This window comes from Phyllobates terribilis, unplaced genomic scaffold, assembly GCF_046119375.1.
Source record: "Phyllobates terribilis strain yellow unplaced genomic scaffold, ASM4611937v1 Scaffold_4__5_contigs__length_816908805, whole genome shotgun sequence".
NCBI lineage: Eukaryota > Metazoa > Chordata > Amphibia > Anura > Dendrobatidae > Phyllobates > Phyllobates terribilis.
This window is the reverse complement of record NW_027362764.1, coordinates 50,958,072-50,974,709: the sequence shown is the minus strand read 5'-3', so window position 1 is coordinate 50,974,709 and position 16,638 is coordinate 50,958,072. Positions and strand designations below refer to the sequence as shown.

The 16,638-nt window shown below is 45.8% G+C and overlaps 1 protein-coding gene across 1 annotated transcript in view; it reads left to right on the top strand.

The window, feature by feature from the left end:
- LOC141264166 (asparagine synthetase [glutamine-hydrolyzing]-like) overlaps positions 1 to 16,638 on the top strand; it is a 237,247-nt gene that overhangs the window by 165,060 nt on the left and 55,549 nt on the right. Inside the window, exons 7-9 of the mRNA XM_073676476.1 lie at positions 4,407 to 4,533; positions 6,386 to 6,492; positions 6,802 to 6,902. Of these exons, the coding sequence (XP_073532577.1) occupies positions 4,407 to 4,533; positions 6,386 to 6,492; positions 6,802 to 6,902 (335 nt within the window). The remainder of the gene's footprint in view (positions 1 to 4,406; positions 4,534 to 6,385; positions 6,493 to 6,801; positions 6,903 to 16,638) is intronic.

Genomic DNA, 16,638 nt, shown 5'->3' with positions numbered 1-16,638 from the left:
TATTCGAAGAGTCCCAGACAAAGCCTTTGGTGACAAGTGCTCTAGCAACTGTGAAAGACGGCTGTGTTCCCATCCGTTACATTAACATGCTAGATAGCGAAGTTACGCTGCTGGCTGAAGTCTATGTACCCATTGGAGAGATACTCCAAACAACAGGGTTCAATCTCCAGCCTGATCAGAGATAAGCCTTGACTTATGCTGTTGAACTTGTCACTAAGGAAAACCCTACTGCTGAGTGGAACTGCCAAATCATAATGGATCGGATGGGGGTGGATTAGAGGACTCTGACCCTTTTCCAGCAGAGGCTTCTGGAAGATAACCTATGGGAATTTAAGGAGGCCTTCTCCCGTCATGGTGAACATCTTGGATGATTCTCTACCATTGAGCATGAGATTCCAACCGGGAGCATGCCTTCAATTTGGGGACATTACCGCCAGATCCCTCTGAAAGTGTATCAAAAAGTAAAGAACATGGTAGCCAGCATGTTGGACAACCAGGTCATATGAGAGAGAGCCAGAGTCCTTGGGCAGCACCAGTGGTCTTGGTACGTAGTAAGTACGGGTTCCCTCCGATTCTGTGTTGAAAATTGCAAAAATTTGAATGCTCACATCGTATGATACGCCTACCCTCTCCCCCTCTCCCACGTTGAAATTGTTTTTTCAGTCATGAGCAGGGATTGCAGGGGTACCTTATGACAAGCTCCTGGATGCCGCATTTGCTGGCACAGATAGCAGGTGCAGCAATAATGGGCTACCGACTGTGAGATGCCAGGCCAGTAAAATCTTAGGGTGAGTCTCTTTTCAGTCCTTTTCCTCCCTTGATGCCCAGCCAAGGGGATGTCATGGACCAGTTGGAGTAGCTGTGCCCTGTACTTCTGAGGGACAATGAGTTGTCTGGTCACTGACCTTTATTACGCGATAATACAGTCCGCTTTCTCGAGTGAAGCTATCCCCATTATCTCCCACGTGCCCAGTTTCTGCCCTTAGCCTAAGGGCTGCTAAGGTAGTGTCACCCTCTATTTCTCTCCTAAACTCCTTTCTATCCTAAAACTCTCCCAATGTAGTAGCAGGGAACGGATAGCTTACCAACTCTGATGAAGTTCGTGGTGGTTGCTCCCCCGTAAAGTCCGGATGTTGTGGTGCTTGAAGGGCCTGTAGTCAGGTGACTGCTCCCACAAAATAGCACTGTAACTCCCCAATGTCGTTTCCAAAGAGGATATCTGCAGGAAGTCCTCCCATAACTCCATTCCAACAGTTTTTCTCTATAACTATAATCCAAACGCACAGAAGCTTGTTGTATATATTTGCGAGCACCCCCCTGCCAGGACAATGAGAATTCCCGGGCCCTGGTGAATTGCCTCGGGTCGAACCACACGAGGGTCAGCAATCGCCAGGAATGCCCCTGTGTCTCTAAATCCCGACACTTTGTATCCATCAATTAAGACATTTTGCAGGTGGTGTTGCCGTTCCTCTGGGTAGCTAAGGGATAAAGGCCGTAGTCCGTACACGGTGGGGGGCTGCGTGGGGCTCCCTCTGATTCCTTGAGGGACAGCAAATGCCCAGGTTGCCCACACCCATAACATCCCTCTGTGATTCCTCCAGGTCGTGGTCGGAACTGTTGGGGCCCGGGATTGTGAGGCGTGATTGTCATCGGACTGCGGCTGGGTGGAGGGGCAGATATAACCCGAGGAGGGGGGGGGGAGGCCGTGGTTTATTTCCAGAAGCCTCCTCTATTGTGGTCGGATAGTAAGGGCCTCATTGGCCAGGGTTGCAGATCTATCCACAGTGCAAGGCGTGCGCTCCCTGATCCATTGCCGTATTTCTGCGGGGCAAGAAATTGTTCTATAAGGAATGCCAGTATACCATCTTCCACAGTGAAGACGTTTTCTGCTTCCAGACATCTTCGACATGCCTGGGACATCTTATGTGCATACATCCTAAACGATCCCCCTGTGATGCATGGGAGGTTTTGGAACTGGGCACTATATGAGTCTGGGGTGATATCCAGGATAGTCTGCTTTAAAATGATATAATCCCGATTCCGCTCTGAGTCAATAGTTTGGTAAGCCTCCGCCATGCTTCCGTTCAGGAGTCCCACTAACAAATGCATCCAGCAAGAGTGGGACACCTCCATCACGGCACACTGCTGCACAAAGTACTTGAAGAACCCCTCCACATCTCCGGCCGCCTCATCAAATGGCTTAAAGTCCATCTGGCTGATCCATACTGGCTCCTGGATCGTTTGGTTTACACACCACATTACATTACTCCCTCTTTCGAGCTCCATTCCTTCTTGTCTCCACTGTGCTCAGCGAGCAGCCTCCTCCTTATGCTCCTGAGAGACGCCTGGGCCCAGAACCGCCATCTCTTCATCAAACCATACCAACCACTGGCTTTTTGGGGTGGAGATCCCCGTATCCAGCGCTTGTCCTTCAGACATCTGGGAGGAGGTAGCTTGGCTAGCACCCATCAGTAGATCAATTAAGGCCTCTTTAGTCAGTCCCTGGTAGTTTAGGCCCAGGTCTCTGGCTCTCTCCTGTACACTGGATTCAGTCCAATTTCTGTACTCATTCTGTGGGTGGTTCTCCATTTGGTTATGCTCTGTTGATCCCACTGTTGCTATCAGTTGCCATGGGGTCCTTCTCCAATATCACACAATCAACAGAGTGAGAGATGAGTGAACAATTCCAAGACCTTTATTATATGCAAAACCGAAAGGTCCATATACAATCCACCACACAGAAGATAAAAAATTCCAGAAACATGAATGCAGTCTGGTAAAGGGACAAATGCTTCGGGAGATGAGAGTCAAACAATCCAGCAGACAGAGGATAAATAGTCCAGATGCTTCTCTTTCTCCCTCAGGTGCTGTGCTCACATCATCGTCCGACACAGGATTTACTCCTTTGTCTCTCCTGGCTGATATTTAAAAGTCTGTCTCCTCATTCACAGGGCAGTGGGGGAAGGTGGCAGTAGCTCAGGTCTCATTGTTTGAGCATTTTATCAATTTGCATTGTTGGTCCTTCCATTGCTCCACAAATAAATAGCTAGCTTGGTTCAATATTTAGTTAGCATATTAGCAAACAGCATTATTCACTGACCCTGTGAAAAGGTAATAGTACAGTAAACTGTGGGAGTTGATATCAAATGATAAATAACAGCTATTCATCAATTAACAAATATCAACTCATCCTACAAGAGAAGTAAACATTAGAGGAAAAGCACAGAGGGGCACAGAGCAACAAGACAACACTATGAAAATCAGTAAAATATAAATATAGACAAAATGATAACCACATACCATATCACACCATCACACCTCCATAGTCATACATAGCAGTATAATGCACCCCATAGTCATATATAGTAGTATAATGCACCCCCATAGTCATACATAGTAGTATAATGCATCCCAATAGTTATCCATAGTAGTATAATGTACCCCATAGTCATACATAGTAGTATAATGCACCCCACAGTCATGTATGGTAGTATAATGCACCCCATAGTTATACATAGTACTATAATGCATCCTCATAGTTATCCATAGTAGTATAATGCACCCTATAGTCATATATAGTAGTATAATACACCTCATAGTCATATAGTAGTATGGCCACTTATTTTAAAAAATATGTTTAAATAAATATTTTACTCACCTTTCCTTTGCTCCCACGCCGCGCGGTCCAGTTGAAATTTTGGCTGGTTTCGCCGAGCCTCTGATCCTCCGGGCCTAGTCGCAATGGTGACTGCTGTGACCGTGGGCCTTACGCCTCTGGGTACAGCTAACAGTGGTATTGAATATAATACATCTAGCCCTGATCAGGAGTTTTGGTTTTTGGTTTCTGCAGCAAGTCCTGTAATGCATTACTAGCCCCTCTCCAGCAGCAATCTATCCCCACCCTAAATAGTACAGCTAATAGCAGTATTAAATAGAATGCATGATGATCACATTCCCTTCTTCTGCAACTCTCTCTACTGTTTTCGGGGTGCAGTGTGGCGAGCATCGCGTCACCTGGTCTTATATAGACCTGATGATGTGATGCGGCCGGCCAATCACTGTAATGCCAGTATCCAACATGGCTACGGCATTTCATTGATTGGCAAGCAATCCCCGCATGTTTGGTGGCTGAAAACAGCTATAAAATATGCCGGGACTCGATCATGTGCACAAGCACCACACGATACTCAGCCGAGTATTAGCCTGTCACTAATTAATATTAATGAGATATTGACATCACCCAATGCCATGCATGTGTGCCAACGTGAGTCTTAATTTCTGAAATGGAAAATCACTCCCATCATTAGATTGTAGGCGATTAGCTAGGCCAATCGATGCCGATCTGTCAAATTCATATCTACCAGATATGTCATGTGATACTGACACCATCTCTTTCATCCTCCCAGGTCGCCAATCATATTGGTAGTGAACATCATGAAATACTTTTTGATGCTGAGGAGGGAATACAGGCGGTGGATGAGGTCATCTTCACTCTGGAGACCTATGACATCTGTAATCTTAGAGCGTCTGTAGGTAAGAAATAGTCTCCATTGTTTCAGCCATAAACACACTGTAAATGTGGCTCCCTGCAGCCTCTACTAGAGGGAGCTCACAAGATTACTGTATGCAGTTTTATCGTTGAGTTCAATAGGAGCTCCCTCTAGTAGAGGCTGCAGGCGGCAACAATTGTATCACCAAACTATGTCCATGCAGAGGGTTTTATTAAAATTTAGATTGAAAAAAAAAGATGGACATTTACTGTAAGTAATTTCCTAAAATTATGCATCAAAGAGGTCCAGTACTAAAATTTTGGTAAAAAAATTTTGGCAAGAATTTTTTTTTCCTACTATGAATAAAGCTGCTTCCCTTCCACCCTTTATTAAAAATCCACTCCTTAAGGTACGTGCCGACGATCCGTAATAGCTTCGTGTTGGACACAGCTCACATGCGCTGCGTCCAAAACGCTGCGTTGTACAGTAGATGCACAGTGGATGGATCCCATGCCCACTGTGCTTCTATTTTGATGCCGTGTAAATTCACCCATGGCGTGGGATTATGAGCCACAGCATGTTAATTTCTGTTGTGGAGACGCTAGTCTAAATTTCCCCAATAAAATGTATTGTATGTGGTAACTCCGCATGTGTTCAATGAACACATGCGGATTTACCTACGTGATCAGACGCAGCAAAAATATGCTGCGTTCAAAGTGCTGCTATAGCCTGATCGTGTGCACATATACTTACCCATAGGTTTGTGACCATCGTCTCCTCTTTTTGATTTAAACATTTTTTTCTTCTAGTGGGCAAAACAAAATTTCTTAACTTTTCACTTCCAATAATTGCGATTTCTGGGGCCAATTACTAGTAATAATAATAATAATAATAATAATAATAAAAAAAAAAAGCTAATAAAAATAATAAAATAAGTAAAAACCGTAAATAAAAAGTATATAAAAAATAAATAAAATTATTAAATAAAATAAGTAAATAAATGATGAAGAAAGAAATAAAAACAACTAATATAAATAAAAATATAGAAATAAAAAAATTAAATAAGTAAATAAAAATAATAAACAAAATAAACAAAATAAGTAAATTAATAAATAAAAAAATATATAAAAATGAGTAAATAATAAAACAAAAAATGAAATAAAAAATAAAATAAGTAAATAAAAATGAATAAATTGATACAAAATCTTTACTTCAGAGTTTTTTTTAAGGAAGTTGGGGTGTAACTGGAATTATACCAGGCCCCATAGTCCCCTCACTGAGTGAATGTGACCTTTAAAATATATATAATACTTTCTGCCAGTGTCAAAATGATACAGTAATCTGCCTAAATAATACCACCAAATAGTGCTGCAACAGAAGCAAAACATAAATCATAATACCAATGATGTGAGAAGGTAAAAATTTATGTTTCTGCTATGGTTTTCTGATTTTTTTTGTCTTTTTTGCATCTGTTTATCTAAACTATTGTAAAAAATGGCGATTTTGCAACAAAAAATGATATTCTGTGAAATGAAATAATGGAAGTGTTGGGAAGAATTTTATACAATTATCTAGACTGCCTGGTCCGGGGCTCCTGTGCCCTTTATGAGTTGTGTGGTCTGGCACAGCTGGACGTACGCCGCCGTGCAAGTGGCATTGCTGTGTGCATGTCCCCTGTCGGTCCTCCATATGGCGCCATATTGTCCCCTGGAAGCTATGCTTATAGGGTCAGTTCTGACTGAGAATTGCCTGGGTCCCCAAGCAATAAAGGTCACAGTAGTGGTGAGCGAGCAGCAGGACTACAACTCTCAGCATGCAACGATAGCTAGTCTGCAAAAATATTAAGGAGTACAAATAATATAAATCATTTCTCATTTTTTTTCTATATTTTTCAGGAATGTATTTGATTTCCAAGTCCATAAGAAAAAAGACGAACAGCGTGGTGATATTTTCCGGGGAAGGTTCTGACGAGCTCACCCAGGGCTACATCTACTTCCACAAGGTTAATAATCCTCCCGTTTTGAGTGGGAATAATGTTCTTACATCAAGAGAATTTTTTATAATTTTTCATTATGGCAATTTTTTGTTTTGTAAATTTTTTAAGGGATAAGAGTTGTGCCCACATGGTGAAACATTGATTATCTTTGTGCAGAGCATTGATGGCGGGTACAGAGGGGAATGTACGGGGGGTATTGTTACATACCCATCACAATCCATGTCGAGCCCCGCAGACACTTTACTTGGGATCTCCTGTCCTGGAATTTGCTGCTGATGCGGTTGGGCTTTACATGGACTCACAATCTTTTTACAGGCCCCTTGTCCAGAAGAGGCGGCAGAAGACAGCGAGCGCTTACTACGAGAGCTGTACTTGTTTGACGTGCTTCGCGCTGATAGGACGACCGCTGCACATGGGTGAGCATCACATTGAGGGCATTTTTGGAAGAAATTCTTTTTCTTTTACTTAAATGCATGTATTTTGGGTGAAAAAATTATTTTTGCATATGGGTTTCATTAAAAAATTTTGCACCATTTGGTTTTTGGCAGCAGAATGAGCTAACTGAAAATCTATCATTGAGCTTATTTTAATGGAGAGTTTTTAACTCTTATCTGTTTTTTTTTTCTGAGCTCCTCTCAACTGATTTATGACCACATCAAAGGTCACCTTAATTTTCACTTGGTCTGGGGTCATAAATCAATCCAGAAAAAGAGAGATAAAAGAGTTACAGGCTGTTTTCAGAATGAGCTGACCAACCGATTCTAAGTTCTAAGTCAACTCATTCTGCAGCAAGGAGTGTACAGGGTAACAGAGAGCTTGTAAAGGCCAAATGGTGCAACATTTTTAATGAAACCAAATTATAAAAATTTATTTTAGCCCAAAATGATCCAGAAGGTGTCCATATCCTTTATGGTGGGCATGTAAAGAAGTAATGCCCCTGACAAAATCTACTAGAACCACAAGACTCCTGACTCGCCCTCAGCTCTCTTTTCCTCCACTCCAACTACTAGGAAATAAAATAAATAACTACTGATGAACTACTCCTTGGGATGCCCCCTGTAGATGCACCGCTACCATCATATCACATATAAAGTATATTTACAATGTTCACAACTCGTAGTTCTTCAGTTTCACCTGCAGATGGCGGTATTTTACTTGTGCTTCATAAAGCAATTTGCAAAAAGCTCAATCACCAGTAAGGAAACTTCTTTGTCTGCAGCACATTGTTATTATGCAGCACATTACTATTATGCAGTACATTGCTATTATGCCGTATGGCATGGAGATATGAAGAAAAGTATTAATAATTTCTCCCAAACCCCTCATTCCCCCTCCCCTATAGTAATTGTCAAAGGACCAAGAGCTAACACTTGGACCATCTGCTCCTATGCAAATTGACACACAAAGCAGTAGTGACTTGTAAACAAATGCCAGCCAAGAGGTGCTACAACCCAATTAAAATGTGAGTGTATTTTCCCCTGGCTGATGCAGGGGATAATTAGACACAGACTTTTGACAATTTACATATAGTTGAGGAAGTTCTATTCCCAGGACGTCAAAGGGAATTTAACAGAGCTCTCCAGACTTTTCGGCACTGACGCAAAATATTGAATATTGTAAGTTCCATAATTCCGATAATAATGAGACCTACATTTTTAGTGACAGGGTCAGCTAGGGAACAATATGGATATTTTCTCGTAGCTGTGAGCACCTCCGGGGGGCTGTGGTGGAAAAGTAACAAAATAGCAGACGGCAGCTATACCGTGTGTGGTCTCTGGAGAAAGGTAAAATCATAACGGAAAATATGTTATCACTTTCGGGCCTCTACGATCAACCCACGATAAATTATCACAAAATACAGATATCTAATAAAAATATGAAGGCTGGAGACTAGTCCCTGTCATGTCATCACAGGGGGTGTGTGGGCAGGTCTCCCCTTAGGCATAAAAGAATCCACGGAGGATGAATCAGCACTCATGTTGGAAGTTACATATTTTGTGTAGCACGGGTTCCGTTCACTGAACGGGCATCGGAATGCTTCCCTCCACCTATACTGAGTCGTCCCTGCGAACTGTATAGAGTAAGTTTCTCCTTTAATCCTGTTTATTTTGTGTAACTGTATATTCTGTACTGTATTGTCCCCTTTGTAAAATCTTTGTATATTTTTTCATAACACTGCCTCCCTTTTGGATTAAATATAAAATTTAATAGCTCTGTTTCTTTTGCTTCTTTTTCACTGTAATCGTTCCCTCCCCCGATGCCATCCGCTACCAGAATGCAGGCGTTTAGCCATTCCTGTATTATATTTCAAACTCGGCTGGTGGTGGCTGCGAATAATAATAATTGGGCTATTGTGAAGCTGGCAGTAACCGTACGGGGAGTATACACATATTCCATGCGTTGGAATCCGGAGGTGTGACGCCATATGCTTTCTGCTCACTTGCCGATAGCTGCGTAATGAGTAGTGTTGAGCGAGCACTAAAATGCTCGGGTGCTCGAAGCTCGGGCTGAGCTCACAGTGATACTCGGGTGCTCGACCCAAGCAACGAGCCCAATGTTAGTCTATGGGAGACCCGAGTATTTTTGCGGCGGCACCCCCGGCAGTCTGTAGAAAGCCTAAAAAGTGCCCAAAACGATAGTGACAGTGCTCAAAAGACATGGGGACAGCATGGGCATTGCCCCAGGAAGCATTTCTGAACCCCTGGTCACTGCTGTCAACAACGTGGTCAGAGGTATTAAGCCACTTTAACGGGCTCACAATAAAACGTTCAAAAACGAAACTGAAACGGTTTTCCTGTGAAATATGTTAAGGAACTTCCTTTCCAGGGTAAAGACTTGTGTATAAGGTAAAATGAATAACCAAAAACAAAAATACTCCTCCACACCTTGGGCTATGTTCATAAGTAGCATTTTTTATGCGTTTTTGCACTTTTGTATTGCTTTCAACCGAGACAAATGCATTCACCGGGAAATGTCATTTTAACATTTTACAATCTTATCTGGCCATGTGCTATGTGACACATGCATACAGTGCTGAAAAGACATGGGAACAGCATGGGGAAGACCCCTGGAAGCATCTCTGACACGCAGGTCACTGCCTAAAAGTGTGCCCATCAGAAGTGATCCTTTCCGCATCAGAAGATGCAGACTTGCAACTATCCCCGTGCAAGTCCTTGTCCCAGGGCAGTGTTCAATTGTACCTCCCCCATTCCTTGCAATGCAAGCGCAAGTATGCAGCCTGCCACCCACCCACCCCCAGGCTGCAATACCATACTGATAGCTTGTAGAAGCCGAAGCTGGCCACTACCTCATGGCTGCTTCAGCAGCGAGGTATCCATACTCAGTCCCCAGCTGCCTGGCGGCCGGGTGTCCACGCTCGGTCCCCAGCCGCCAGGGGGCGGCCAGGTGTCTACACACGGTCCCCAGCCGCCTGGAGGCGGCCGGGTGTCCATAAACGGTCCCCAGCCGCCCCTATTTCTCCTTGAAACTTCCCCCACACTTTTCTTAGCCTGGCCTGCTTTAGGGCAGCATTGGACGAGCCCACCAGAGAACCAGACTCCTCCGGTGGGCCCTGGCTTCTCCATCAGGGGAGTTGAGAGTGCCAAGGTGAGGAACATGATGATGATGAGAGAAGTTAGCATCTGCTTTGTTTTCTTGGAATGCAAGTGTAAGTGTGCAACCTGCCACCCGCCCACCCCCAGGCTGCAATACCATACTGCTAGCTTGCACTTGAAATGGGGCCTTTTAGTTTGGAGGAGGCCGAAGCTGGCCACTACCTCATGGCTGCTTCGGCAGCAAGGTATCCATACTCAGTCCCCAGCTGCCCGGCGGCCGGGTGTCCACGCTTGGTCCCCAGCCGCCAGGGGGTGGCCGTGTGTCTACACACGGTCCCCAGCCGCCTGGAGGCGGCCGGGTGTCCATAAACGGTCCCCAGCCGCCCCTATTTCTCCTTGAAACTTCCCCCTCACTTTTCTTAGCCTGGCCTGCTTTAGGGCAGCATTGGACGAGCCCATCAGAGAACCAGACTCCTCCGGTGGGCCCTGGCTTCTCCATCAGGGAAGTTGAGAGTGCCAAGGTGAGGAGCATGATGATGATGAGAGAAGTTAGCATCTGCTTTGTTTTCTTGGAATGCAAGCGTAAGTGTGCAGCCTGCCACCCACCCACCCCCAGGCTGCAATACCATACTGCTAGCTTGCACTTGAAATGGGGCCTTTTAGTTTGGAGGAGGCCGAAGCTGGCCACTACCTCATGGCTGCTTCGGCAGCGAGGTATCCATACTCAGTCCCCAGCCGCCCGGCGGCCGGGTGTCCACGATCGGTCCCCAGCCGCCAGGGGGCGGCCAGGTGTCCATACTCGGTCCCCAGCCGCCCCGCGGCCGCGTGTCCACACGCGGTCCCCAGCCGCCCCTATTTCTCCTTGAAACTTCCCCCACACTTTTCTTAGCCTGGCCTGCTTTAGGGCAGCATTGGACGAGCGCACCAGAGAACCAGACTCCTCCGGTGGGCCCTGGCTTCTCCATCAGTGGAGTTGAGAGTACCAAGATGAGGAGCATGATGATGATGATAGAAGTTAGCGTCTGCTTTGTTTTCTTGGAATGCAAGTGCATGTATGTAGTAGCGGCTAGGCCTGAGGTGGTCAGCGTTTTGGCGCATATCCTACCTCCTCCGAGGATTGCTGGATGCTTTCCTGCTACTATCCCAGTTCTATGACTCCCGCTAAAACAAAGCTTCAGATGATGAATGATGGATGAGGTGGTGGCAAAGGAGAAAGAGCAGGAGGAACAGGGACCATTCACATCAATATCAGGCCAGTCAACCACACATGTCTTGTAGGATATGTTTCTGTACCAAAAGGAGCAGTTCGGCTACACAGTTAAAGGGCATGCAGTGAGTGCAATGCCTAACAAAAATTTCGAGGCACTCCAATGCCCCTTGGAAGTGACATGGAGGTCAGAGGGCCTTAACTAAACCGTTTTTTCCATTTATAGCAACTGGGTCTCCTGTGCACTGTTGGTCTAAGCAGTGAATGGAAGGCTTTCCAAAAATTATGAGGAACTGCAATGCCCCTTGAAACAGATGTGGATTACAGCATGCTAAAAACCTTCTACCCATTATTGGGGAGTGGGTCTCCCTTAGTGTTCGCCTATGCATTGAAAAGCAAAAGCTGACTAAAATTAGGAGGAAATGCAATGACCGTTGGAAGAATGGTGGAGGTTGCAGTGGAATAAAAAGACAATATCAATGCCCCTTGGAAAAGTGGTGGAGGTCGCAGTAGTTTAACAAGACGGTTTTAATGCCCCTTGGAAGAATGGTGGAGGTCGCAGTAGCTTAACAAGATGGTTTTAATGCCCCAGGGGAAAGTGGTGGAGGTCGCAGTAGCTTAACAAGACGGTTTTAATGCCCCTTGGAAGAGACGTGGAGGTTGCAGTAGCTTAACAAGACGGTTTTAATGCCCCTTGGAAGAGACGTGGAGGTTTCAGTAGCTTAACAAGACGGTTTTAATGCCCCTTGGAAGAGACGTGGAGGTCTCAGTGGAATAAAAGACAATATCAATGCCCCTGGGAAAAGTGGTGGAGGTTGCAGTAGCTTAACAAGACGGTTTTAATGCCCCTGGAAAGAATGGTGGTGGTCGCAGTGGAATAAAAAGACAATATCAATGCCCCTGGGAATAGTGGTGGAGGTCGCAGCAGCTTAACAAGACGGTTTTAATGCCCCTTGGAAGAATGGTGGAGGTCGCAGTGGAATAAAAAGACAATATCAATGCCCCTGGGAAAAGTGGTGGAGGTCGCAGTAGCTTAACAAGACGGTTTTAATGCCCCTTGGAAGAGACGTGGAGGTCGCAGTAGCTTAACAAGATGGTTTTAATGCCCCTTGGAAGAGACGTGGAGGTTGCAGTAGCTTAACAAGACGGTTTTAATGCCCCTTGGAAGAGACGTGGAGGTTGCAGTAGCTTAACAAGACGGTTTTAATGCCCCTTGGAAGAGACGTGGAGGTTGCAGTAGCTTAACAAGACGGTTTTAATGCCCCTTGGAAGAGACGTGGAGGTTGCAGTAGCTTAACAAGACGGTTTTAATGCCCCTTGGAAGAATGGTGGAGGTCGCAGTAGCTTAACAAGATGGTTTTAATGCCCCAGGGGAAAGTGGTGGAGGTCGCAGTAGCTTAACAAGACGGTTTTAATGCCCCTTGGAAGAGACGTGGAGGTTGCAGTAGCTTAACAAGACGGTTTTAATGCCCCTTGGAAGAGACGTGGAGGTTTCAGTAGCTTAACAAGACGGTTTTAATGCCCCTTGGAAGAGACGTGGAGGTCTCAGTGGAATAAAAGACAATATCAATGCCCCTGGGAATAGTGGTGGAGGTCGCAGCAGTTTAACAAGACGCTTTTAATGCCCCTTGGAAGAATGGTGGAGGTCGCAGTGGAATAAAAAGACAATATCAATGCCCCTGGGAAAAGTGGTGGAGGTCGCAGTAGCTTAACAAGACGGTTTTAATGCCCCTGGAAAGAATGGTGGTGGTCGCAGTGGAATAAAAAGACAATATCAATGCCCCTGGGAATAGTGGTGGAGGTCGCAGCAGTTTAACAAGACGGTTTTAATGCCCCTTGGAAGAATGGTGGAGGTCGCAGTGGAATAAAAAGACAATATCAATGCCCCTGGGAAAAGTGGTGGAGGTCGCAGTAGCTTAACAAGACAGTTTTAATGCCCCTTGGAAGAGACATGGAGGTCGCAGTAGCTTAACAAGATGGTTTTAATGCCCCTTGGAAGAGACGTGGAGGTTGCAGTAGCTTAACAAGACGGTTTTAATGCCCCTTGGAAGAGACGTGGAGGTTGCAGTAGCTTAACAAGACGGTTTTAATGCCCCTTGGAAGAGACGTGGAGGTTGCAGTAGCTTAACAAGACGGTTTTAATGCCCCTTGGAAGAGACGTGGAGGTTGCAGTAGCTTAACAAGACAGTTTTAATGCCCCTTGGAAGAGACGTGGAGGTTGCAGTAGCTTAACCAGACGGTTTTAATGCCCCTTGGAAGAGACAAGGAGGTTGCAGTAGCTTAACAAGACGGTTTTAATGCCCCTTGGAAGAATGGTGGAGGTCGCAGTAGCTGAACAAGACGGTTTTAATGCCACTGGGGAAAGTGGTGGAGGTCGCAGTAGCTTAACAAGACAGTTTTAATGCCCCTTGGAAGGGACGTGGAGGTTGCAGTAGCTTAACAAGACGGTTTAAATGCCCCTTGGAAGAGCCATGCAGTACAGCATCTTAAAAACATTATTCCCATTATTGGGGAGTGGGTCTCCCATAGTCTTTGCCTATGCCTTCCAAGCAAAAGCTGCCAAAAATTAGGATGGAGGAACTTGCAATGCTGGCAAACAAGAGCCATGCAGTACAGCATCTTAAAAACATTATTCTCATTATTGGGGAGTGGGTCTCCCATAGTCTTTGCCTATGCCTTCCAAGCAAAAGCTGCCAAAAATTATGACGGAGGAACTTGCAATGCTGGCAACACGGACCAAGGTCACCCTGGTGGTATAGTGGTAGTGGAGACTGAGGATAAGGAGAAGAGCAAAACACAGCCGAAATGAGGAAGCGTATACCCATGTGTGTGAAGCGGTGCATGGGAGTACACCTCCCAAAATAACACAGTGGATTTGACTCTATGTTACTCTGCTGTCATTTGGTGGTGATGAGAAGTCTGGCCCAATCCAGCCCTTGTTCATTTTGATAAGGGTCAGCTTGTCAGCATTGTCAGTTGACAGGCGAGTGCGCTTATCTGTTATAATTCCCCCAGCGGCACTAAAAACACGCTCCGATAACACGCTAGCGGCAAGGCAGGCCAGGACCTCCAAGGCGTACAGAGCGAGTTCATTCCAGGTGTCCAGCTTGGATACCCAAAAATTAAAAGGCACAGAGGAATCACGGAGGACGCTGGTACGGTCGGCAACGTACTCCCTCACCATCTTTTGAAACTTTCCACTCCTTGTGAGAGTACCCCGCGCCTCAGGGCCTGTAAGCTGGGCGGGTCTCAGAAAACTGTCCCAGAACGTTGACAGTGTTCCCCTGCCTCTGCTGGATTGGAGTTGTGTCTCTCTCGCCTGTACGCCTTGGTTGGGCAACTAACTGTGACCTCTGCCGCTAGCGTGTTCAGATGGGAATTTTTTTAACAGTTCTGAACAAGGGCCTTCTGGTACTGCCCCATTTTTGTAGACCTCTCCACCTCAGGAATAAGAGAGTGAAAGTTCTCCTTGTAGCGGGGGTCTAAAAGTGTCACCAACCAGTAATGACTGTCACCCAACATTTTGACAACGCGAGGGTCATGGTTAAGGCAGCGTAACATAAAGTCAGCCATGCGTGCCAGACTGGTAAAGGGCAAGACTTCCGTGTCCTCACCAAGATGACGACTGACCATGCTCTCCTCCTCCTCCTCCCCCCTGTCCTCAGGCCACCCACGCTGAACCGACGGTATGACAGTTGTACAGGTACTACCGTCTACAGCGCATGATACCAGCTCCTGCTCTTCCTCCTCCTCCTCTCACTCATTGTCCCCCAATGCACATTGGGATGAGATGAGGCTGGGCTGTGTGTAATCGCCCGCTACGGCTTCTTGATCCATCTCATCATACTCTGGCTGCAATGCATCCTCTTTAATTCTCTGCAGAGAGCGTTGCAAAAGACAGACAAGTGGGATGCTGACACTAATGATGGCGTCATCGCCACTCACCATCTTGGTGGACTCCTCAAAGTTTGTCAGGATGGTACATATGTCAGACATCCAGATCCACTCCTGAGGTCTTATGTGTGGAGTCTAGAAAAAAGAGGGGTCGCTCACTGGTCTATTCGGGTGCTCTGAAGAAAAAAGTAATCTAAATTGCAAAGAAAACTTCGGCACTCCATACATGAATATATAAGAAATATTATAGCTAGACTGATGTCACTTTGCAAAATGAAGGTTTTTTGCGCATAATTTGGCCAATTTATGTGTGCCCATCAACCACGACAAGGTCACCTTCGTATGATGGGTAACTACGCTACGCTACCACTGGATATGCCACTCTTGGGCTTTAAGCCTGTATGGACAATATGTCTCTGCTTGGGCTTTAAACCTACAATGTATGGGCTGGTAGAGCTAGTTAAAACCACCTGTGAATTCCTTCTATTCATTCACAGGTGGTTTTAACTAGCTCTACCAGCCCATACATTGTAGGTTTAAAGCCCAAGCAGAGACATATTGTCCATACAGGCTAACAGCCCAAGAGTGGCATGTCCAGTGGTAGCGTAGCGTAGTTACCCATCATACGAAGGTGACCTTGTCATGGTTGATGGGCACACATAAATTGGCCAAATTATGCGCAAAAAACCTTCATTTTTTAAAGTGACATCAGTCTAGATATAATATTTCTTATATATTCATGTATGGAGTGCCGAAGTTCTCTTTGCAATTTAGATTACTTTTTTCTTCAGAGCACCCGAATAGACCAGTGAACGACCCCTCTTTTTTCTATTAATCATTTTTGGGATTCCGCTCCTGTGACATTGCATCAGGTACGTGTTCACACGTGTTGCCGCTTGGCTGAGGCAGTACTGCAGTGCTTCCAGCTTGTAACTGATGTGGTGATATCTGAGATGGAGGCTGAACATGAGGAGGAGGATGATGCGCAGGAGCTGTACACTGTGGGGGCAACTCTGACTGACATAGGGCCCGCAATCCTCGGTGTGGGGAGTATGTGTTCCGTCCCAAGGTCCGACTGGGTCCCGGCTTCCACTATGTTTACCCAGTGTGCCGTCAGAGAGATGTACCGTCCCTGGCCACAAGCACTTGTCCACGTGTCCGTTGTCAGGTGGACTCTCCCAGTAACTGCGTTGTTGAGGGCATGGCAGATGTTTTGGGACGCGTGCTATTGTAGTGCGGGGATGGCACACCGGGCAAAATAGTGCCGGCTGGGGACCGAGTACCGAGGGACGGCCACCGGCATAAGGTTGCGGAAGGATTCTGTCTCCACCAGCCTAAAAGGCAGCATTTCCAACGCAAGCAGTCGATGTGCGAAATGTGCGAATTTAGGACTGTGGCCTGTGGTGCATTGGCTGCGAATTTGCGCTTTCGTTCAAAGCTCTGGGATATGGAGAATTGAACGCTGCGGTGGGACGTGGACATGGACGTTGATGCTGT